The sequence below is a fragment of the Pseudopipra pipra genome, chromosome 20 (genome assembly GCF_036250125.1).
Source record: "Pseudopipra pipra isolate bDixPip1 chromosome 20, bDixPip1.hap1, whole genome shotgun sequence".
Lineage (NCBI taxonomy): Eukaryota > Metazoa > Chordata > Aves > Passeriformes > Pipridae > Pseudopipra > Pseudopipra pipra.
The window spans coordinates 829,229-853,123 of record NC_087568.1 but is presented as its reverse complement, the minus strand read 5'-3'; the positions used below and the strand labels follow the sequence as shown (position 1 = coordinate 853,123).

Sequence of the window (23,895 nt, the reverse complement as noted above, 5' to 3'; positions counted from 1 at the left end):
AATACACATGAGGGGCTGACAGCAGCACTATGGCCATGGAAACAGGAGACTGCTGCAGTTCCTGATATCAAATAGGCAATTTTTCAGCTCAGTTAAAAAGAATTGAAACTGGGTGGCCAAAGAACATTCACAGAGCAACTTTAATGTTAAATAGTTCACAGTCGGTTAAAGGAGTCATTTACATCAAAGGGGTTTCCCCATTGCATCTGTGCCGCATTTGCACATAGAAAATATTTAAAAAATTAATAACATACTATAAAATAGCATTTCTCATTTTGCAGATACCATGGAAGACTGTACAGCGAGGCCTGGCCTCAGTGGTGTGGGCAGGGCCTGGCATCGGCACCGGGAGGGCTGAACCGACAACAGGTGAGACACAGACCCTCCCTCTGCCTCGGGGTGAGACACAGACCCTCCCTCTGCCTCGGGGTGAGACACAGACCCTCCCTCTGCCTCGGGGTGAGACACAGACCCTCCCTGTGCCTCGGGGTTGTTCCTGCACAACGTGTTAAGGCTCAGGGCTCAGGACGTTTTCTCTGTACAAAAGCAGGGTGGGAGCTGGCAGAGGTCAGGTTGTGCCGGGGGACTGCCGTGCTCAGCTGGCCCCAGCCCCGTGGGGTTCAATGCCGTGTGGAACCAGGGCAGTTCCATGATACAGGGATGTGTGTGCAGAGCTCCAGCGACCTGGAGAGATGGATGAAAGACACCTCTGGTGAATTCAACCAAAAACGTGGCTCTGGGTCTCAGCAATCCCATTCCCATGTTCCCTGATGTATTAAGGATGGACAAAGCCAACATAGTTACAAATCCCAGTACAAAGTAGGTATTAATTTTTATTTTTAAAGAATAATATTAAGAAAAGGTGAAGGCATTTCTCAGTCCCAGGTGCAAGGTGCCTCAGAGGAAGGGCCAGGCCTGGGGCAGCAGCAGCTGTGGGTCCTGGGCAGGAGGATGCTTCTCTCCAGCACCAAGACGCTGCTGTGGATTTCCAACTACAGCAAGGAACTTCCAATAAAGCGTATGCAAAGCTGAAAAGCACAGTTAAATAAAAATATTTTTGAACAAAACAAACCACAACAGACTTGACTGTCTCAGCATCCCTCACTAAGAGCTCCCCTGCCACGGCTGCTGTTCCTGGCTCACGGATGCCTCCTGCACTTCAGCAACAGAAGTGAAACCATCTGGGACTGCAGCCTCCCCCCAAAAGAACTGTGCATCATATGGACCTTGAAAAAGATTACATCTGTTTATTAATAGTAAAAATGGATACATTTGTCCTACATTTTGTTTTTAGAAATTTGATCATGTCACAAGCAATACCTGCGTGTACGTGGGTGGATTACAGATGTATATAATTTATTTTAACCAGGCTGTGAAATAATATGTAATCACATCTCTTCTTGTGATTGTACATAATACAGTAATTAAATGATGCCAGTCTACGTCATTCTCTTATTTCTAATCAAAGGAACCTGAAGCGTAACAGTCTTCTTTCCGGCTGATATGGCTCTTTATTTCTGTCACAGGGGAGACTTCCCATCACCACGAGGGATAATCTTCCAGCCGTGAGACGGGATAGTTCAGATTCCTTCCCGGCCGCTCCTGCCCTCGGGCAGCAGGAGCTCCACAGTCCTGGCTCCCCCAGTCCGGGCGGGAGCGGCTCCGAACGCGGCACAGGCTCTGCCCGAGGCTCGGCCTCACTGCTGTCCCGACTTCTTCTCCTTCTGGAAGCTAAAGCTTGTTCTCCTGCTCAGTTTTCTTTGTTTCTGAGCAAAATAATCTGCTCTGGCTGTGCTTGCTCGTGACTCTAGAATATAGTTAACCTGCAAGACACGAGGTGATGTTTAATGTCCTCAGTGGCTGAGCAGGATGGCCTGGGATGGGCAGGGACCCCACACCACACACCCAACAGGGCCTTGGGGTAACTGGTCCCAGCGGCCACCAGGACAATGATGACAGAGAGAGCCTGGAGCACCAGAAGAGCCCAGCACACCTGCCCATGTCCCTTGTCCCTTGGCCCACCTGGTCACCCAAACCTCTGGTGAAGGCGGCGAGCAAAGCCCCAGCATTGGGATAATCCAGTAATGGGCTTCAATAAAGGACTTTATCAGCCTCAATAAAAATAATTCTTCCATTATGATGTTTGCATACTCAGCTAATCTCAGAGTTTTTCTGTGTTTTGGCACATTTTACTTGATGAAAGCATTTTTAAATGATATTTAACAAGCCTGCTACTCCCTAAATTTATTATCTCCAGTGCTTTGTGATAATCTCACAGATAATTTTAATGGAAGGTTAATGCAAGAATCAAAAAGATAAAAATGCCCTTTGGTCTGCCATTAGCTGGTTAATATGCTGTGGCTTAAAACTTGCACAATTTTATGCACTGTAGAGTGTTTCACTTTCATTGCATATTACAGCTTAAGGCATAAAAATATAGGGAATTTTCATGGTCAATAAAGCCTCCATTTTTCTCACTTGATCATGTAAAAAACCTAATTTGAAAAGTCTGATTTTTCTGCATCTTCTAATGCTGATGGAATTGAAAACAAACCAGTGACTTGTGCATGAAACCAGAGAATGTTCTAGGTAAAGGAATGGCAACTTAAGAAAAAAGTACTGTTCAATAGTATTTCTCTCTTGAATATTCATATTATTCACAGTAAACCTTTTTTTTTAGCCTTCTTTTATGACCAGTCTCAGATATGTGGAGTCACCATCCCTGGAAGTGTTCAAACAACAAGCACTCCATGGTGTGGAGTGGGCATGGGGGTATCAGTGAAAGGTTGGACTTGATGATCTCGGAGGTCTTTTCCAACCTTAGTGATTTTGTGATGCCATGATTCTAAGTGTTCTGGATTACAATAGCTGATTTAAGATAAAGTGGGAACAAAAGAATTGGCCTAACAGCTCACAAAACAGAAAACCCCTCACACACGTTCACCTTCTGTGTTATGAATAAAAGTCATTTTATCGCACGTCAGTTATTTAACAATTCTCCAAACTCCACACAGCCAATAAAAGCAAACATAACAGATGGTTTGCCAGAATTACTGCTTTTGAATTTTGACTTGCTACGAAAGATGAACTTGTGGAAAATTCCATTTACTCTTGGGAGAGTGTAACAATAATTTGTTTCCCAAAGCAAGGGAGCACGTGTCTGTACAGAGTCCCAGGGGAAGGGTCGGGTGAGGAAGAGCCCCTGGGTGCTCTGTGGGAACACCTGGGTAAGGGGCAGGAGCACCCAGCCCCACACAGCCCCTGCACCTCTGCATGGCATGGGGATGCTGAGCACCCCGTGTCCAGGGGTGGGAACTACCTGGACACAATAAAATTTGGTAGTTTCCTATAAAATTCCACAGAAAATCCATGTCTCTATTAACTAGAAACAAGCACAAAAGGAAATGCTACACACAGACAGGCAGCAACTGTTTGAAGGATGAATAAAACAACAGGCAGGGAGCAGCCAGTCTGGCAGGTTAAACACACCTCAGTGGTCCTCAGGCCTCGTGTGTTTCCAGAGCCTCCTGAATTCTCACTCTCATGTCTAACAAGTGGTAAAACACCAGGATTTTGGGTCACGTTAAAATTTAATACTCACCTTCAGTACAATTTCATTGACAGTAGCAGCATCTGATTCAAAGTAAAGGTGTTTGTAGTCATGATTGCTTAGATATGTAAGTTTAAATATTGCATGACCTGCGAAGATAAGAAAAAAACTGTTCAGAATATTCCTGTAAAGTTTGAGCAGAGCTCGTGTGCCTGACAGAAGAAAACCACAGATGGTGATCTCCGCGTACCATCAGCACGACAGAAGGAAGCAATGAAATGCTGACAGGCTTCTCATGTCATTTCAATTTAAGGCAAGTGGTGGCTTACAGGAGCAGCTGAACTCCAGTCAATAAAGTTCCTTTTCCCATCACATCCCCACTGCAGGAAATGCAAAAATCCATCAAATGGCTGGTTAGCTCTGCTCGGCCCACACCGGCGCTCACCGGAGAATCACCACGCACAGGGGAGTGGTGTGTTGAAAAAGGGCAATTAATCCCAGAATCATCACTCAAAAACCTCACCCCAAAACATGCCCCGAACCCACCTGGCTGCTGATGGTGAAGGGGAATGGTCCCACTGCACAGCACCAAGGGACCCACAGCACCAAGGACCCACAGCACCAAGGGACCTGCCCAGCACACTCGGAGCCAGGACTGCCCCTCCTGCAGCGGGAAGTCAATTAAACTGTGGCTGTAATTTGCTGGCAGCTCCACTGCTCGGGGCCAGCCCCACAAGGAGGGTCCCAGGGGTGGACACACGGTGCCACCGGCCCGGCCACTCCCTGTCTGCCCTGGGAGAAGAGCCCAGGACTGACGCACAGTGCCAGGAGGGACAACTGCAACACAAAGGTGTAATATGGAACGTGTGGGAAGGCAAAATATCCCTCACTTGTGTGAATGCTGATGGCTTCAAAATGAAAACTAAGCATATTCTATACATGATACTTTTCCAACAGTTTTCTCCTAATTTATTCAGTTCGACAGTCAGAGTTAGCAATCCATAAAGCAACAGCCATGTTACTGTAAATCCAGGTCTTTCCTGCAGGAAAGCTAATTGGAAATCTTATTTACATTATCTAATTCTCCAGATTTCCAAAAAGTGACTGATATATGCTCAGATTGGTGGCCAGGAAATTTGAGACGCAAGTATTTTATTGTGGAGTGTTAATTAAACACCATTATGACGCACTAATCTGGAATATAAATTCTATATTGAAAAATTGGCTAATAATAATAAGAAAAAACCCCACCCTTTAAATCATTTGACAAATGATACCCTAGTGGTACTAAAAATGCAGAAATCCAAGCTGGGAGCTCATCAACATGTTAATGAATGCAGCTCTGCCTGGAATGCAGCATCTTAATGATTCCAAAAGTGCTCCTGCACCACTCCTGGGGATGGGACACAGCACCACGCCCACCAGCTCCCACCATTTTCCTTGGACACTGAACATTCCAGTTACAGACACTGATTACTGAAAACGAGAGTGGCACAGAACAGGGTCAGCAGGATCCCAGTACACTGCTGTGGTTTGGGTTTGAAAGTTCATTGGGTGGTTCCTGCTGTGGATCAAGACAAAACCTGTTCAGGTGTTCACTGCTGCCATGGTGGAGGATGGCTGGGTGTGTGGGGTGGCACAGCATGGGATGGCACGGCATGGGATGGCATGGGATGGGATGGGATGGCACAGCACTGCCCACAGCAGGGCAGGGCAGGATGATCTGGTGTCACTGCAGAGGGGAGGGGCACAGACCACAGCCTGAAATGGCCCTGTGGAAATCAAGCAGATCACGGCCTCTGCTGTGCCTGACGAGAAACCCCACACAGGACCCCCAGCTTTCCTTCACACCAGGGAGCTGCTCCTCCTTTGTGGCAGAAGCACCAGCCCAGCTGACCAGCAGCACAACCCAGAGCTTCCCCCAGCACTGATTTTCGGATGTGAGGAGTCAGCTCTCCCAATGGCAATAGAGCAACAGATGCCCATACCAATCCCAAAGTGCCAAGCAGTGGGAGACAGAGCCTGCTCTGCTCCCTGGGAGCCCAGTGCCCACCCTGTGCTGTGTGGGACCCCTCTGGCACAGCTCGCCAGGCAGCTCTGCCAAGGGCAGCTCCCAGTCCCACTGGCACAGGGGCTGCTCTGGCCCTGCCTTTCTGGCCTGGCACTGGCCAAGCCTGGACTCACACTCTGCAGGGGCTCTGGGAGCTGCAGGGGACACAACACTGCTGCTGAATCCGTGGCTGTGCAGGACCAGCTGTGCAGGACCAGCTGTGCAGGACACACAGCCCCATCCTGCCCATCACTCGTGATGCAGTGGAAAGAAGCCAAGAAGACTTTTCCTTAGAAAGCCCCATTATGGCATCATGTTTATGGGTTCTGAGTCCACATCACACTATTTACGGTGTGAAATATGAGTGCACTGAAATCCTAACTGGCACTTTGCTCTGCTACTCTTCTAGCCAGATAGAATTTATGAATTGTGAGATTGATTTCCATTTCCAAGAGTGCTTAAATATGTGATGTACCTCTTTCCAATAGAGCACCACCCCTGACAATTCCAAGATCAATAGGAGCTTCCATGGTTTGATGTTTCCATATAAGAGGAACTGGTAACAAACAGCAGCAGCTCAAGTGGCTCCTACTGCACGTGATGGGAGATTCAAACCACATGCTGACTCTGCACCAGTAGCTCCATTAGCACCAGTTCCACAGCCACAGTGCTTTGGTGTCTGGGGGGAACCTCAGTGTCCTGCAATCAGGATTAATTAGCTGCACAACAGGAAATCCATGTTATTCCCAACTGTGTTTATCTGATAAAACAGTTGTGGAAAGCAAATGGAATGACAGAAACTCATCTGTTACCAACAGCTTTTGTGCAGGCCCAACCCACAGTGAGCTCGGCACAGCCCAGGGGTCTCGTGCTCCTCTCCAGCCCTGCTGCTGCCCAGCCAGGGCTGACCCTGCTGCCACAGCAGGAGAGCAACGTCTTCCCAACAGTGCCCTTTGGCCTCCGCTCGGAACGCTGATAAATCTTCTCCAAGCCCAGCACTAATGGGTTCCTGTGTGGTTACTCCTGGAGAGGAGCCCAGGGCCGATGCCGGCGGAAGGGCAGGATGCTAATTCACTGGGAACTCATCGAGGAGAGCTCATTTACTCCTTCAGCACCACGTCTTACAGTCAGCTGTTTGCCATGTCTCCCGATTTTTAGCACCACTGCACTGCCAGCAAGGGAAGGCAGAGGCTCTGCAGTGCCGAGCTCACCCTTCTCCTCCCCCTCCCAAGGGCTGGGGAAAGCCCTGGTGCAGCCCCTGCCCTGTGCTTCAGTGCCCAGCTGCCCCCTGTCCCTGTGTTCACACACAGCAGTGAGCAATCCTGTGGAACTCCAGCTCCAGAATTACTGACCAAAGTGTGTTCTACAGGCAGCAGTAAATCCTGTGCTACTTCCTGCAATCCCAGGAAAACATCCAAACCCTTAGTGGGCCACTGCTCTGCACCTGATAAGGTGAAAAAATTATCACTTTTTAATCTAAGTAATAAACTCTTTTTATCAGAGTCTAAACAATACTGGAAAACAGTGTGCCTGGAAATACAGAATGCCTGGAAAGCATTGGAAGGATGTGAATTTGCACAAGAAAAGACAATTTTTTAACCGAATCTGACAAGACTGGAAAGAGTTTTTCTTCTTCCCCTCCCACCCCACAATTCAGCCCATAGCAAAACCATCTCTTTGCCAAAGCCACTCTTTAAACAGTGTGCACAGAATTAAATCACTAATTAGATGGAGGATGAAAAGAATATTCATGAATTGGACAAAACAGAAAACAAACACTGGGAAATGCAAATTTATGTTAATTTTTCAATATACCTTGATGATTGCTTTGTCATTACAGGGCCATAAGGCAGAAGTCAACAATTAAGAGTTATTAGTGGAATAAATAGCTGGAGAAGGACCTCTCTGAAGAACAAAGCACTTATGGACATCATTTGACATCACTGATTCTCACCACTTCAGAAACACAGGATCAGACCCTGAAATCTCTTCTCACAGGCCCAGAAAGGATGAAAAAGAATTAGAAATACACCAGCAAAAAGGTAAGGAATAAGAAAAATAAAACACACCAGCAGTGTACCGAGCTTGGTTAGGGACACAGAGTGACCAGGGACATTGGCCTGGGTGTAAAAGGGGGGTTAAGCCCATTTTATGCAAGTGATATTTATCCCAGAGGTACATAATTTAGAGGCAGTGATGGCAACCAGTTCTGGATGAAATCCTGACCCTGTTGATACCAGTGGAGCTACCGATGGGTTCAGGCTGCTCACCATGAGCCTGGAATGGATCTCCTCAAACCAGGAGTACTTTAGTAGGAACAAATGATATGAATGTTAAGGAAAAAAATAACAGCTGTAGTCCTGTGGGCTTGCCCCGTTCTCTCAGGGAGCAGCATACTCCATGATCTCTTTTCCTCCAACTCAGGTCTTTATGTTCCACTGTAGGCTTGTTACACAGCACTGCTCTTAGAGGGTGCCTTGTGTCCAGATGTCCTGAAAGCAGAGCTGCAACTGAAGTGCTGCACACACCCACTTTTGTGTCAAATTGTGGTAACTATTCACACATCTGGATTTTTTTTCCTCAAAGCCTTTTGTTTCTTCTTCAAATTATTATCAAAGCCAGAATACTAATAAAAATTTTTGCAAAAATGCTGAAAATTGAGGTGGAATTCGGGGTTGCCCAAAACCTCTTCACCAGCAACCTTGTTTGGGAAAAAAGATGATAAATAAATCAAAATGCACTAAGCAGTGTTTCCACATGGCAATCGGCTCCTCCACTGCGTCTGCAGCTCATCAATCACGCATTGTCTGCCTGAGAGGCGAGCCTTGTAAATGTCACATCCACTCAGGCCCGAGGAGAGGCGAATCAAAATGCAGCGAGGAGTTTTAATTGGATAGTGTAATTAAACTAAAAAACCCCAGCAGAATAGCTTTGACAGGATAGATGAAGACCCCTTTTAATAGGGCTACAAAACAGATTTGTTAAAAGGATGAGGCAATGCACGCTCCTGATTGCGCTCAGGAGAACTTTTATGGAGAAGCTGTTCAAGGGGGACGCAGTTAATCAGCACAGCCCTGGCTGCTGCAGGAGCTGCTCCAGTGACGCTGTCCCCAAACCACTGCCCGTCCCTGCACAGGGACACCGGGACCCCCCACTGCCCCCAAATCACTGCCCACCCCTGCACAGGGACACTGGGACACCCCACTGCCCCCAAACCACTGCCTGTCCCTGTACAGGGACACCGGGACCCCCCCACTGCCCCCAAACCACTGCCTGTCCCTGTGCAGGGACACCAGGACCCCACACTGCCCCCAAACTGCTGCCCACCCCTGCACAGGGACACTGGGACCCCCCACTGCCAGGCCCTGCTCTGTGGGACATGTCCCACCGAGAGCTGCCCAGGCCACGCAGGCTCCTGAGGCCCCCCGGGCTCAGCCCTGAGCCCCCACGGCACACGGGGCCCCCCATGGCACACGGGGCCCCCCATGGCACACAGAGCCCCCCATGGCACACGGGGCCCCCCATGGAGCCCCCCCCAGCACACGGGGCTGGCGGCACAGCCACAGCCATCTGTGCCCCGCTGCCGTCCCCCGAGGCAGCCCCTGCCTGCACAGCACGGCCACGTGCCCGTGGGCTCATCCCTTCTGTTCCACACTTGGACAGCCCTTTCACTTCGAGCCTGAAGTTTGGGAACATTTTCTCTGCTGAACCTGTTTTTTACCTTTTGATCAGAACTGGTTATTAGTCTCCTATCAAGAAGGAATTTTATTCTGTTACTTCACAGATGCTCTGCATTATGCACAGCGGGAGCAGGGATCTCAGGAACCAGCACAGGACATTTTGTGCCCCATTTGCAGAGCACACAGGTAATTGCTGCCTCTGCTCTGGCCCCACTGCAGGCTCTGAGCAAACCTGCAACGTCTCTATTTGAGCTCCCAGAGCAGCAGGAACCCGATGCCTTCCCAGTGCTTTCTGTGTATTTTCAGCCCTTCCACAACCCAACAACGAATTCATTAAGTCAGTATTACCCAACGTGCATAATCAGGAGGAACTGGACACTGAATTAAAACATCAAATACCTTTAGCTTTAAATGAAAACTACAGAAAGGGGGTTCAGGCATCGCTCTGGCTATCACTTACAGCCAGGGTGAATACTGCTGGAAAAGCTATTTTCGTGCAGATGTGGAATTCAATGGGAAAGACTGACTCGTGTAGCAACATCAATCAAAACGTCGGCTCGGCTGGCAGCTCTCGACAGTAAGGCAGGTTCAAAGGTCACGGGATAAAGAAAAAGCCAAGCTCTGGTTCAGCTCTAATATCTCCTCGCTGCAAGTCTCGCCGAGGTACCTGCCCCCCTTCTGTACTCACGGCTTTCATTAATCTTCTTGCCATCTTTTTTAACTAGTCATGCAGAACCGCTCGATAGCGAGACATATAATGGGGAGGCCCTGTGCCTATTACCAGGTTAACACTCTGTTAAGCCCCAGTGCAACAATGGAATCAGAATTTAAAGGAAATCTTCAGCTGCAGGGTGCAAAGCGGGCAATTAAATTACAAACCGAAGTTACCCATGTACTCCGTGACCTACAGAACACCTTTGTTTAGACTTACCTTCATATTGAGGGTATTTTGACCTAGTAACTGAGATGTCTCTGCTTTATGAAAACAAAAAAAAAAAAGGCAGATAAAGGGTCACAGAGAACCTTGCTTCAGTGTCTCAAGTAAATTATCAAACAAATCCAATTTCTGCAGCTCGTGTAGGACACAGATGAATGGGAGAAGCCCCCGGTGAGTGCCCGGCTGCCCGGCCCCGGTGGCACCGCAGGGCTGCCCCGAGCTCCTGGTCCCTCCCCAGGCAGCCCCGGACACGGCACATCCGTCACGGCCACGCTCGGACACAGAGCACGGAGGCAGTGGGCAGTGACACTGAAGTTTCTCTCTTGTCCAAGTAATGTAAGAGACATTACCAGAATCAGATTTCCTTTAAATTACACTATTGCAAAGGGATATAATTGTATTAAACTTATTATGTTGCTTCCTTAAGACTTTATATTATGTACACTTAATTGAGATACAAAGCTCTTTTCAGCTATAAAAATGACAACTACTTTATTAAGGCTTAAATCTTATTTCTCCATGATAGGATGCTTCCTTTCAAGATTCAAAACATTCAGAATCTCTCGTGATAATCAGGCTGAACCTGATTTAAAGAAGCCGTTCATGCCCAGTGTTCTCAGGTTCTGATGGCACTGGAGTGAGCCAGCAGGGCCATTACCTCTTCCCTTGGTCTAAATGAAGGGAGTCGGATTTAATTTACAAATAAAAATTCAAATTCTGACCCAGGGCTACTACAAGGGCAAACAAAAATCATCAGCCATCCCTGCCTACATTCCCCCCACTAACAGCAAGTGAGATGTCAGAGCTTTCTGTTTTCATTTTCTGTCCTCACTGAAGGCAGTTCTGAGTTCCACAACTTGTGGCACAGGAAAGCTCAGCCTGTCCAGAACGGCTCCAAGCCACCCATAAATATTCACACCACATCAGCTCTGAAGCTGTTGAGTCCTTTCACACATGTGCAAGTGCCACTAAAACTTCACTGCATGAACCTGTTCAGAGAAAACCAAAGAACATGCACACAAGGCTCTCCACCAAGACACTGATCCCAGCACTCAGCCTTGACTCCCAACACCCCCTGTCCTTACTAAAAAGTACAGTCACATTTGGCAGCTCCTGCAAACCCTTCACCTCTCCAAGCAGGGCTCAGCTGGGTTCTCACCCTACCACGATGCCTGGGGAGGGAAGGTAGCTCCAAACCCAGACCCTGTGTTTCACCCGGCGTAACAGGACAAGCACCAGTGTGTGTGCAGAGCACTTCTGAAAGTGGAGATGGAGCATGTTTGTGTTACAAAAGATAAAAATATGAAAACAAAATATATTGCAGAACTCAAAGACCTTATCTGTACTCAGCCTCTCTTTGCAATAATTCATTCAAGGAAGATCTGGGAATAATTTTTGATGTAAACTCTGCTACAAACATACATCACCGTGCTGATAAAAATCACAGACAAAACTTGTGAAATACAGTGAGTTTCATTCCTTTATGCTACTAAAATAACTTTTTTCCATTTAAAATTCAAGAGATACTGATCTGCTGCTCAGTTCCACAAAATGCATCATTCTGAGATGTCACACTAAAAGTCTCTTCTGCTGGCCTAAAATAATGACTTTTGGAACATCTTTAGTGAGCTGGGAAAAGGTCAGCAGTTTCAGAAGGAAGTATTTTCTCCTTTTGGAACTCTGTTGAACCATTATTTAGTAGGAGAAGTTTAAGATGGTCATGTGAAACGTGCAAATAAACCCCTCAGGACCATAACAGTTGCCTTTGTTGCAACCTGTCAGTGTCCTCTCCAAAGCCACCATGATTCTTCACTCAATGGTCCCCACGTGCAGGTACAGCCCTTCTGCACCTGGACTCTGTTTGGGGGCTGAAATACCTGGGCTGGCAAGATTTGGGTACAGACATCATTTCCCACAGCAGCAGGTGCTGCCTCTGGGGCCAGAGAGCCCCATCCCAGCAGGACGCGGTCCGAGGTCTCCAGGGACCCCTGGGTGCCACAGGCTGGTTGATAGAAGTGGAAACCTTGGGTTTCAAGGTCAGCTCTTCAAATACAGTCTCATTTTTTGGGCACAATTTTATCTCCTCAGGTGTTTGCATTTGCAATGAAATGTGGCTCCAACCCAGAGGTGTGACAGGATTTACCAGGGCAAACTGCCCCTTGCAGTGTACACAACCCTCACGTGTTTCAGACCACCTGGTCATTGGGGAAGCTTCTCCTTGGGGTTGTGCCTCCCCAAGGACCAAGAAATCTTGATGGAGAGACAGAAAAGGAAGACAATGACTAGACCAAGAACATGGAGGTAGGGAGGGGTAATGAAGGAGAGAAGGATATAGTTCAATAATTGCTGATAAAATCTGTGGCAGCCATAAATTTACTCTTCCAAGAGAATTCAACAGATCATTACCTCTGTAAATATGTATCACATAATTCTCCCTCTCTGTCACCTTGCAGATAAGTACTTAATACCAGCATCCCTACTCTGCAGAGGCACAAGTGCAATAAAATCCATCTGAGCTTTTGAACTACAGTTGCTTTTTGATCGTAGACAGTTCCATTTTGGCCCCACTGGGAGACATTGCCCGAGTCCCCCAGGGCCCATCTTGTGCTTTTTAAAACAAATTTTCCAGATAGAGACTCTCATTACTCCACTGATGCAACAACCAGCAGCCCTTGGCTTTTGAAGCCACACTCTAAACAGCCACTTCTGACCTCTGGGTGACGACTGTGAGCTGGGACATCCAGCCTGTCCTCAGAGCCCAGCACAGCCACCACTACAGAACAGAACACTCAGAGCAGCACCTCCAATCCCAGTGACCCTGCAGCCATGGCTGAGCTAAATTCACACTGAGCTGACACTTACTGTATATCCAAAATCCTCAGCTGCACCAGTCTGGATGTAAAAAAAAATTCAAAAAAATTGCAATTATATTGAAACATGTATTTTCCTGATGTGTTGTGGGGCTGGAGACAGCTGGGCAGAGCCAGTGTTCCCTTGGTATGACAGTGGGCAAGAAACACTGAATGATGCCATTAGCTGAGAGCAGCACCAAAGGACACTTGTAAAATGTGTGTCTGTTTATGCTGTGTTCTCTATAACAGAATTGAGTCAGATTAAAAACATCCTGTAATGAATAAAATACACCTATAGAAAGAAAAGGACATGGTAGCAATAATTCTTTGGACATCGAGCACATCCAGGGAGGGAGAGGAGAGGGAACATAAATAAAAAGGACTACTCACTTGGGCTTTTTTCTTCCGCAAGGTCACAGGCACAGAGGAGTTCAGAATCGATTGAAATGGGTTTCTGCTTAATCCAAAACTTAGTGCTGGCCTTCTGATTAGTAACAGGGTCTATCTCTACCTTGTCTCCAGAAATACCTGAGATGAGAAAGAATAGAGAGCCACAACAGTGATCTGTTTAACCGATTTCATATCAGCCGTTTGACACACTTTATAAATCTTAAATGGGCTGAAGGTATATTGCCCTTCTGGGCTTTCTGAAAGCATGGGAGCTTTTGAAACCAGAAACAAATGGTTATCAAACTGCATTGATAATCTGCATTTTATTCTCCTGCATAAGAATACCAAAAGAAAGAAATAGCACAGAAAAAATTCTTCTCAACGCATACAGAGCTCTTCTGGAAGCAGCAGCTACATGAGCTGTGAGATTTATAGGAGATACTGCTGGTTTTTCAGTCACCACTGCTCTGTGTAATAGACACTATCACCATGGGCCCTGCTCCATCTGCTGCACAGCAGACACCAGAGTCATGGAACAGAATCACAGAATATGCTGAGCTGGAAGGGACCCCTCACAATCACTGAGTCCAACTCCTGGCTCTACGCAGGACACCCCAAGAATCACACCATGTGCATGAAAGCATTATCCAAACACCTCTTGAAATCAGGCTTGGGGCTCTGACCACTGCCCTGGGGAGCCTGTTCTAATGCTGCACCTCTCTGTGGGTGAAAACCCTTTTCCTGACATCCAACCTAACCCTCCCCATCTCAGCTCCAGCCCTTTCCTCAGGTCCTGTCACTGGTCACAAGAGTGAAGAGGTCGTGATGTACCTGCCCCTCGTGAGGATGCTGAAGATCCCAACGAGGCCTGACCTCCAGGCTGAACAAACCAAGTGACCTCAGCTGCTCCTCAAAAGGCTTCCCCTCCAGACCCTTCACCATCCTCGTGGTCCTCCTTTGGATGCTCTCTAAGAGTTTAGAGTCTTTTTTATATTGTGGTGACCAAAACCCCCCCAGAACTCCAGGTGGGGCCACACCAGTACTGTCAGGGCAGGCAGAGGGCAAGGAGTGTCCTGCTGGAACCAGTCCAAGAGCTGCTGACACACCTGAACAAACTTGGCAGGGAGCTCTTTTCAAGGTGTGCAGAGCATTAAAAACAAGGAGGTGTCTTCAGTCCTGAGCTACAGGTGAAGCTCACGAGACATCAACAAAAGGAAGCAATACAGGAAAAAAGCATTTAAATATCATTTAACTCTTTCATCTCTGGAAAAACAGCAGAGAATCTTCTCCTTCCTGAGGGTTCTGGCTCTGACACTTTCAAAGACATCCCATTTGGCTTGTTTGAAGCACAAGAAACCTAAAGAAGCTGATGAAGAAACTTCTGAGAGATGTGACAAAATAAAAGTAGGATGTAATGCACACACAACGCTCCCAAGCCCTCCAAAATTAACTGGGTATTTCCTAAGGCCTGGTCATGGCTGAACTTACAAACCACAGCTGGTTTGTATTCTGTGCAACTCCAAAGCCAAAGCACAGGACAGTGTGGGGCAGGTACCTGTGGGGGTCTCACTGCAGCCCCTGCCCCAACACCAGGTCATCCTCACTCACCCTGTGACTGCAGTGGGTTACAGTAACACCCCATTAATCCAGGAATGTGCTTTGTCATTAAACATACGTCACATCAGAGAGTTCACATTTCAATTAAGTATTGTATCAAGAGCCCAATTAACACCCAGACTGCTGGAACTCACTAATTTGAGCAGGCTGAGGCTGTATCTGGAGCCCATTTTGGTTTGTGATTTAATTTTGGACAGATTATTTAAAATCAGCATTGGTATTTTACTGTAATGGTTAATTATTCCAAATGGCATTTGCTGTAGTTTAAGGAAAATATGGAAGTTGATGGTACAAAGTCTTATTTTCTCACTGAAAAAAAGTCAAGGGAAGTTCTAAAAATAAAGGTGCAAATTCTTTGTGTGTTAGGACTGTTTCCCATCCCTTCCTCTGAGAGCATCACCCTTGAAAATATCCTCAAAAAAATTTCACTGTTTGGTCCTGCAACTTCAGAATTCACAGTCAGTCAATACTGTTAATGCACCTTGTTAATTTGATAGGATTTGTCAGGTAGCTCCACTGGAAAATTATATAAAACTGTTCCAGATGAACAGATGATAGTGACATGAATTAAAGTGATAGAACAATAGTGGAATATAAACCAGAAATGACACCCAAAGTGGCTGTTGATTTATTGCCATCCTGAGTTTGGTTCTGGGCTTCCATGTATATTAGTGCTACAAATCTGGGTCCATTTAGCAGCGAGATGCTCATACATACATCACCAGCTCCTGCTCCAAGCCAAGGTCACTCCCCATTGCATCAATCTTTTCAGCAGAGGCTACTTCACCATTTTGTAACCATCTCAGATGGAACAGACTTCCTCCTCTTTCATCTTTTTTTTATCATGTAAAATACACTCTAACTTCTATTATTTTTATCTGCAAATTGTCGCTGTATACTTCATCCATTATTTCTGTATCTCGACATCGCTGGCTCAAGCTCACCCACATCCAGAGAGCACATTGACAAAGAATGTTGTCTTTTTTTTGTTATTGTTCTCACAATCTGGATGTGTTGAAACCTAAAATCAAAACAGCATTGTGTCTGAGGCTTCTGCAGCCTCTGTCTCACAGCACAAATCAGTCATACTCAAAACCCAAGTAAAAATGCTGCTCCTACTATTTTTTTAATTCATTCATTTTATCAAAAGAAATGTCATTGATGTGTCCAGTAACACTGTTCTGTTCTTGCTTCCTTTGTTGGGGTCTGCAAGAGCCCCCCCTTTTCTGAAATACTTGCCAGCAACCATTTTCCCAGACAATATGCTCCTGTTAGTTCTGCTAATGTGATACACAAGCAAATGTGTCTTATTCCTCCATAACATGATAGAGCCTTTGTAAAACTGCTGAGAGTGCTGCTGTGTGTGCACTGCCCTGTGATATGGGCTGAAACACAAACCCCAGACCTTAAACTGCAATAAAACTCTCACTCAGGGCTGGGCATTCCTCCCATGGTCATCCACAGACTGGTTTTTACTACAGAGCTATACACAGTGTAGGGAGGGGTGAGGGGCTACACTGAGGGTCTTCACCATTTCTGGGTTCTGTCACATGTAATCAACCTTCCATGGGGTTATTTGGAGCACTTGTCCCAAATCCACACGGGTGTTTCCAGTGCACCCACGGTCCCTTGGCCGATCTGCTCTTGCACAGCCAACAAGGAGCAAAGGAATGACTTGGGATTCTCAGGGTTCTGAAGAAACATTGTCACTTTGCTGTGGCTGATGGAACAAAAATGCTACAAAGTCTGTGCAACTGGCCACCATCAAACTGCCAGAGAACAGCTCCCAGAACAGTTACTCTGAGCAAAAACAAAAAATTAGCCCCCATTTTTTCCATTCAGGGTGGAAGGAGCAGTCTGTCACTCATAGGTAACATGTAACACTCAGCAGCAGCCCGAACCCAAACAGCCCCTTGGTGCTTTTTTTACCAGTGTTTCTCTTTTAATACCTTTAAAAAATCCAGGAAAAACCTCAGCAACATATACTCACTTCAAATTTATTGAAAGGTTTTGATTCTCTACATTTGTCCAAGCTTTGAACACCCACTGGGGTTTTCTTTGATTTTTGAAAAATAATTAGATTATAAAACCCCCATTGTCAGTGCACTGCCATCAAACCCATACAAGTTCACAGATTGTTATAAAAGGGAAATTTTATGGTCCTTACAGCACTGGGCAGGGTCAGCTCCTCCACTGCTGCACAAGTTAAGCCATTTGTTTCATTTAACAGCTCTTCTCCCTTAACCATTTATCTTTAGTGATCTGTCATGACCTTTTCAAGCTCTCATTTCTGACACTTCCCAGATACAGTGAGTCAAACTTCACTGGAAGCAAACTATCACACCCCGAGAGTTTGCTCGAATGCAGCGAACATGCCCAGCACTGCCCTGCTCCAGCACCAGCAGATAAATCCTGCCTTAACTAGACAGCTCAAAATAAACCAAAAAAGCCTCTTCTGGGGGAATTTTACAGACATGTACTCTTCCATGGGCTTCAGGATGGAAGAATGAAGGGACTGTACTGACAATAATACAGGAATTGGTATAGTTTAAATTTAACAATTCTGCTGAACTCTACAGAATAAATGTATTTTGTAAACATTATGGCACTTAATATTTTACTGCTGAATCATTTCTTTATGGAAGGTATTTGCAGGAATGTCACAGGTCACCTACCAATGCATCATTAATCAAATTTTCACAATTTAAACACAAAGATAAAAAGCCATTCAATCATTTTAAAACAGTAATGGGGCTTTTATAATTCAGGATTCTGTCAGCCCTTGGCCTTCGGGTTTTCAAAAGCATTCAGCAAGCCAATAGGGACAATATAAAACCTTAGAGAATGCTCGTTTTATTTTGTTCCACCTCAGATTCCACTTGGTTGTTAAAATCTTTCAGTCTCAGAAAAGGAAAAACCCAATAATTCTTAATTTTGCAAAGCCTCATTTAAAAATAATAAAACAGTTGGCAAGAAGCTTTCCATTAGGAAGCCTAGATTGAGAAAAAGATATGAGGTCATTAAATAATGGCCTTCGTTCAGAGGCAACATGTGCAACTGATTGGGGGTAATAAAAATACTGAAGAATTTTCAACTGAAAGGAATTTTTTTAACCACTGAAATGCTAGAAACACTTTCAAATGCTCCACAAGAAAATGGACCAAGGTGATAGTGACTGCTTTAAAACAGCCTGAGGTGGACAGGCAGCTGTCAGAGATGGCCAAAGGCCTGAGCTGCTCCGTTCTCCCCGGCATTCCGCAGGGATGGAGTTACCTAACTGCACGTCCGTGGTGAACCGCAGCCGGTGGATCATGCTGACTTTGAAGGACTTGTAATGGTGGCTGCTGAGCATGTCCTGCACTGTGGCAATATCGATCTGGGGGTCCTCCTCCGAGACCTCTTCTCCTCTGGAACCTGCAGAACAAGCCAAGAGCAGTGAAGGGCAGGTTTGGCACCGGCTCACGCGCAGCCGGCACGGCCGCACAGGGCTGGGGGAGGGAGAGCTACATGCTCAGCTTTGTGTCTCTGGGAGGTGGAAATCCACCCTCCATCCCAGAATAAAGTCACTGAGGCACTCAGGACCTGATGACAGACGTCTGTGGCCACATGAGGAGCAGCCCAGTGTCCCAGCAGCAGGTTCCCAGTGGGCAGGAGGCAGCCCTGGACCACAGGGATCCTGGGGGGACCCTGCTGGGCACCCACAGCCTGTCGCCAGGAGGGAGCCCAGGGAGGGGCCTGTGCCCAGAGGTGCCACCCTCGATGCCTGCACTGGCACAGATCTCCCATGGTCCACCACCCCCACGTGCTGTGGTGCTGGCAGCACCTCGGGCACGCTGATGCAAAGCCTCCCTTTATTTACTGATGAGTATTCTCATCACCACTGCAGGTACTGCCTTTATAAAAGGTAACAACTCATTAAACCAAAATGCCAATTACTGAAAAAATATAACGCACTTTAAAGATTTTTTACCTTTTATGACGTTGGATTAACACCAATTCCAACATTACTATAATGCGATTTATAATTGTGTGTGGAGTAATTTCGATGCCAGCTGCTAATAAAGCACCTCAGCTCGAAATGATCGTTCAGATGCTGGTAGATAAAGTGGCATAAATATGCTCGAAAACTGATTTAGCTTCCTACAGGAGATCCTGAGGAATGACACGTTTTGTTTAATATCCTGGCTAATGTAGTCCTAAAAGCTGAACCAACTGCCAGTTCAGAGAACTAAATTTGCTGCAGGAGATTAATGAAAACTTTATATTTTGCTGAAATTTTAATAACGGGAAGATGAGATGATGGAATTTTAGTACAGATCTTAAAGCTCCAGCAAGGCAGGTACCAACTTGTCAGATTTTTCAGCATTAATTTTGATTGAGACTTGCACCATTGGAGCAGTCTCAACACTAATGCTCCCTGTGCCGACCTTTCCCGCTGGGATGTACATTCCCATTTGTCCAGGGATCACAGGGAAGCCACGCTGGGTTTCCATGTTTGGGTTCCAGTGACAAAGGGATGGTTTGCCAGGACAGGCCATGGGTCTGGGGAGGAAAACCCTGGCACGTGTCTCCGACCCAGACGGATGCAGGAGCAGGATCCCTCTGGATGGGGCACTGAGAGCTGCTGAAGGACACGCTGTTTGCTGAGCACGGGGGGCTGTCGGGGTTGTGGCATCACCAGGACAAGTGCAGGTGGGAGAAGGGAAACCCCTGTGAGCAGGGAGCACTTCTGCTGCATTCCCTGTCTCCCTGCTAATTCCATAACACCACTGCTTACCATAAACATCTTTCCTGTCTACACCAAAGCAAGGTGAGGATCTGCTGTTAAATGACTCAAAATCCACATTGAGAGCATAAAGCAGGAGATTCCTGTGTCAAAGATGTTCAGCAGAGCTTTCCAAGTGCTGCCCTCCCCACGCACCACAGACCTTCTCTGGGGAAGTGGGACACTGAGGGGTTAAACTACAAGTTGGGCTGTGCCATTTGACTTGAAAGGATTCCAAAAATCAAATGAAACAGTCTCCATGTGAATTTATGCAGAGCCATCTTAACACTGCAACCACTCCATGCTCCAGAATGACAAGATAAATTGTAATGGCTCCTTCCAAGACATTACAATGCATTTTGTCACAGACCCCTGTGTTAATGTCTCTATACTATGGATTATCATAATGTATCATGTCAAACCCTCATGCTGCACTACTCCAAAGATACACTGAGATATGTCAAACTTTTTGGTGCACTTAAAAGCCTCTTGAAAGACTGTGGCATGGCAGTGCCTGAAAGTGAGGCAGGAGGGTGGCAGTGGCACGGCAGCCCTGCTGCTGGGTGCCAGCTGGGAGCCTCCTCCCCGATGGAAAGCAGGGACATGCCCCTGCAGCCCTGTCCCCAGTGTGTGGCCATGACACCCCATGGGGTGTGAGCTGCAGCAGGACACGTGGGGACACCTGGGACAGATGGGGACACAGTGGAGCAGGGAAGGACCCACAGTGACAAGGGGTCACTGCGGGTGGGGGGACAGGAGCCCTGGGCCTCACACAGGGAGGTCCTTAGTGCTGTCCCTAACAAAGCCCTGCTCCCAGACGCAGAGGGGTTCCCAGTGGGAGTGAGGTGCCACGTGCTGCCTCTGCCAACTCAGTGACAGGGCTCTGGCTGGTGATGGGCAGTGCTGCAGGAGGGTGTTAAACACAGAGTTACCTGTGAGGGAGCATCAGCACCCACAGCCAAACTGAATCAGCAGAGACCAGAAATATCACAGAAAGTGGCAACACACCCGACCTCCCTCCCACACCTCCTGTGGAATGTGCTTAGAACACTCCACAGGATCAGGACCCACAGGACACCTTGAGGGTACCACTGCCCCTGTGCCCACCCCCCCGGCTCTGAACTGCCCCAGCCTGGCCATCCACCCGGGATTGTGGCACAGGGGGGACACCACGGGACAATGTTACACAGCTCTGATGATGCTGAGGCTTCTCAGATTTCACTTACCCAAAATAAAAGTATTAGAAAGAAAATTTGCAGCCTGCCAGGTCACATCCAGAAAAAAAACCGTGGCTGTAACTAAACCTGTGAGCACCTGCCAGTGCTGCAGCCCTGGGGCAGGATTCTGCCCTGGAAGCCTCTCAGATCTGCCCTGTGTCTGTAACCTTGGCCATCTCTGTTTCATGAACTTTGTGAACAGATTCAGCTTCACAGGATTTCTAAGTTGCTTCTCTTGGGAGAGCAGCCAGGAACTGCCCCATCACACAGATCCTGTGCCTGAGGATGGCAGGACACAGACCCAGAGGGACACTGTGACACACGGAGTTAAACTGGTCCCTCGGGCCAATCCCCTCACTGAAACTCCTGACTTTCAAATGAGACAAACAGCAACGGGATAACAGCACCAGAACCACGAGCCTGAAATAAGGCAGAAGCTAAACAAGAGCCTCCTCTGATGGGGACTCAGCTAAAGCAGGAGCCTCCTCCAACAGGGACCCCTGCCAGCACCAGAGGACAGATAAAAATGACTCATTAGGAATACCAGAATATTGAAATGCCATATGCAGACTATTCAAGAGCAAGTGAACCTGTATTTCCTCGATAAAACAACAAAATACAAAGTTAACTGCACTGCAAAAATGTCCCTTATTACTTTAATGTACTAGAATATTGCTTAATGAAAGTTCTTAATTGCAATACAATTAATTACATACACAGAGTCCCCAATTACATTTTCCAATAAGACACTGGCTTTGCTATAGGTCTAAAGGCACTAAACCAATTTTAATATATTAAGACCAATTTCCCTTGAATACTAATTACTATCTAATGATAAAATGAGAAAGAGGAACTTTCCAGAAGTAAGATGGCAAGAATAAAACTAAATTAGCCATGAACGGTTTGCTACCACACATAAAGGCATTTCACATTACAAAGTGCAGCTTTCAGTTTAAAGATAAATCTTTGTTCGAGTTAAAAGTTCTGCACACTGGAAGCAGTTTATTAGCTTGAATGCTATTAGGAAATGCTGGATGGAAAGGGGATTTCTCCATACATATTTCTTAATAATGGAAAGTTCTTTGTTTCATTTAATACCCTGAAATATAAACTTTCTGCTGCCCAAAGGAACATGGCAGCTCTTCTCCCAGCAGATGCTTGGCATCATCCATATATATATTTATAAATGACTACGAGACTATGAAGAGCACATTTACAAGCAATAGGTGTTACAACAGAGCTTTTCCTGACTGGCATATTGAAGCTAAAAGTATTTCAAATCAAGACAGAATGCACAAAGTGAATATTTCAGTTTGATGATAGGATTGTCAAGCCATTATTTTATTAATAGTGCAAAACTGTCAATATTTCTATTCTAATGTCACACCAAAAGATACCTCCTAAGCACCCCAAAAAGCACTCTCTGGCTGTGCAGGGGGGAGCCAGGGATTGTGACTGATCTCACACACTGTATTGCCCTTGAGCCCCTCTGTGTGCAGGGCCAACACAAATCCCTGAGCAGGGACAGTGCAGGATCACTTTAAATTCACCCACTTTGGGGGCAGAAACGACAAACATAACATTTCTCCTGTGTTCCTTATTCATGTTTGGGATCAATTCAGAAAGCACGCAGAAAAGAGGCAGAATTCACCAAAGTGTTTATTATTTTGCCTAGATTCCTGTCAGCCTTGAGCAAACCAAAGCTGGGACTTGCTCCTGAACTCCAGAGTCAAAGTGCCAGTTCTGCCTTTGCTCTCCCAGGTGCCAGGCATGGCTGATGAACACAAGACCCATGACTGGGACCAAAAGCCACCACCCACGCAGTGATGCCACTGCAGATGGGAAGGATGGTGGCTGGAGAAGCACCAGGAGCTCAGTGAGCCCAGGGAGTCCTTGGGGTCCAGCCCAGGATGTTCTCTGTCATGGGAATCCCCATCCTAGATGGCCTCCACATTATGCTCTTAGATGGGCACCATCAATTTGCTTAATGAGGGCAGGAGAGCTCACCAATTGAGGGAATTTTGACCTGGCAGCCTCGGGGGTCCATCCCACACCTCTCCACATGCTGCTCTGCAGAGAAGCAGGGCTTGCTTTGGTGTCCCCTGGCCTGGGAGGGGAGAGGAGTGATGTAGCACAGGACTTTGGGGAAAGGGAAAGGTGTCCCCTCAATGCTACATTTATTGACAATTATTTTGAGCCAAGGCCCCTGAGGCTCTCCTGGAGTATTTGCTGCTCAAGCAGAGCAGACCCACTGCCTCCTGCTACAGAACTTACAAACTTGACAGATTTACTGTTAAAGTAACAGTACAACCTGAACCCAAGTCACTCATGAGAGCAAAGACTTGCAGAAGATACAGCTATAGGCCACAGCCTGGATTCCTCCACAGATGATTAAAATACATTAAAAATGAAGTATATACAATATTCTTTTAATTACAGAGCCTTGGTTAAAAAAAATGTTATTTTAAATCACATGCAAAGCCTATGGAAGTATGACTAGTGTGCATCGTTTCATAGATTAAAAATCAATACAAAAGTAATAGGTGGGATGCAGACGTCGGGGAATTCTGGCTTGTGGAAGAGCACAACTCGATTAGCGAGGTCAGAACTGCTCCATTTCCTCAGCACAGCCTCCCTGCTCCCTCCTGCCGTGGGCACAGCCCCTCTGCTCCCTCCTGCCAAGGTCTCTCCTGCAGTTTCTTAGAACCATTTTATGAAGAAATGAACCAGGAGCACCAGGAATATTTTGGGAGCAAGTCCCACCCTACGGAGAGCAGCGGCCAAACCCAAGAGTGTTAATCTGAGCCCCAGCAGTGCTGCAGGTCTGGGGAGCTCGT

General features: G+C 46.7%; 1 protein-coding gene across 6 annotated transcripts in view; it reads right to left on the bottom strand.

Moving 5' to 3' along the window:
* Window positions 1-1,223: 1,223 nt before the first annotated feature.
* Window positions 1,224-23,895, bottom strand: part of MAPKAP1 (MAPK associated protein 1) — an 87,798-nt gene continuing 65,126 nt past the window's right edge. For 5 of the 6 annotated variants that reach the window (XM_064676509.1, XM_064676512.1, XM_064676510.1 and 2 more), the window contains 4 exons: window positions 18,350-18,490; window positions 13,460-13,597; window positions 3,602-3,699; window positions 1,224-1,823 (listed from right to left, as the gene is read on the bottom strand). In XM_064676509.1, coding sequence (XP_064532579.1) covers window positions 1,698-1,823; window positions 3,602-3,699; window positions 13,460-13,597; window positions 18,350-18,490 — 503 coding nt within the window. In that variant the 3' untranslated portion in view covers window positions 1,224-1,697. The remainder of the gene's footprint in view (window positions 1,824-3,601; window positions 3,700-13,459; window positions 13,598-18,349; window positions 18,491-23,895) is intronic. The other variant, XM_064676513.1, reaches the window with a different exon arrangement.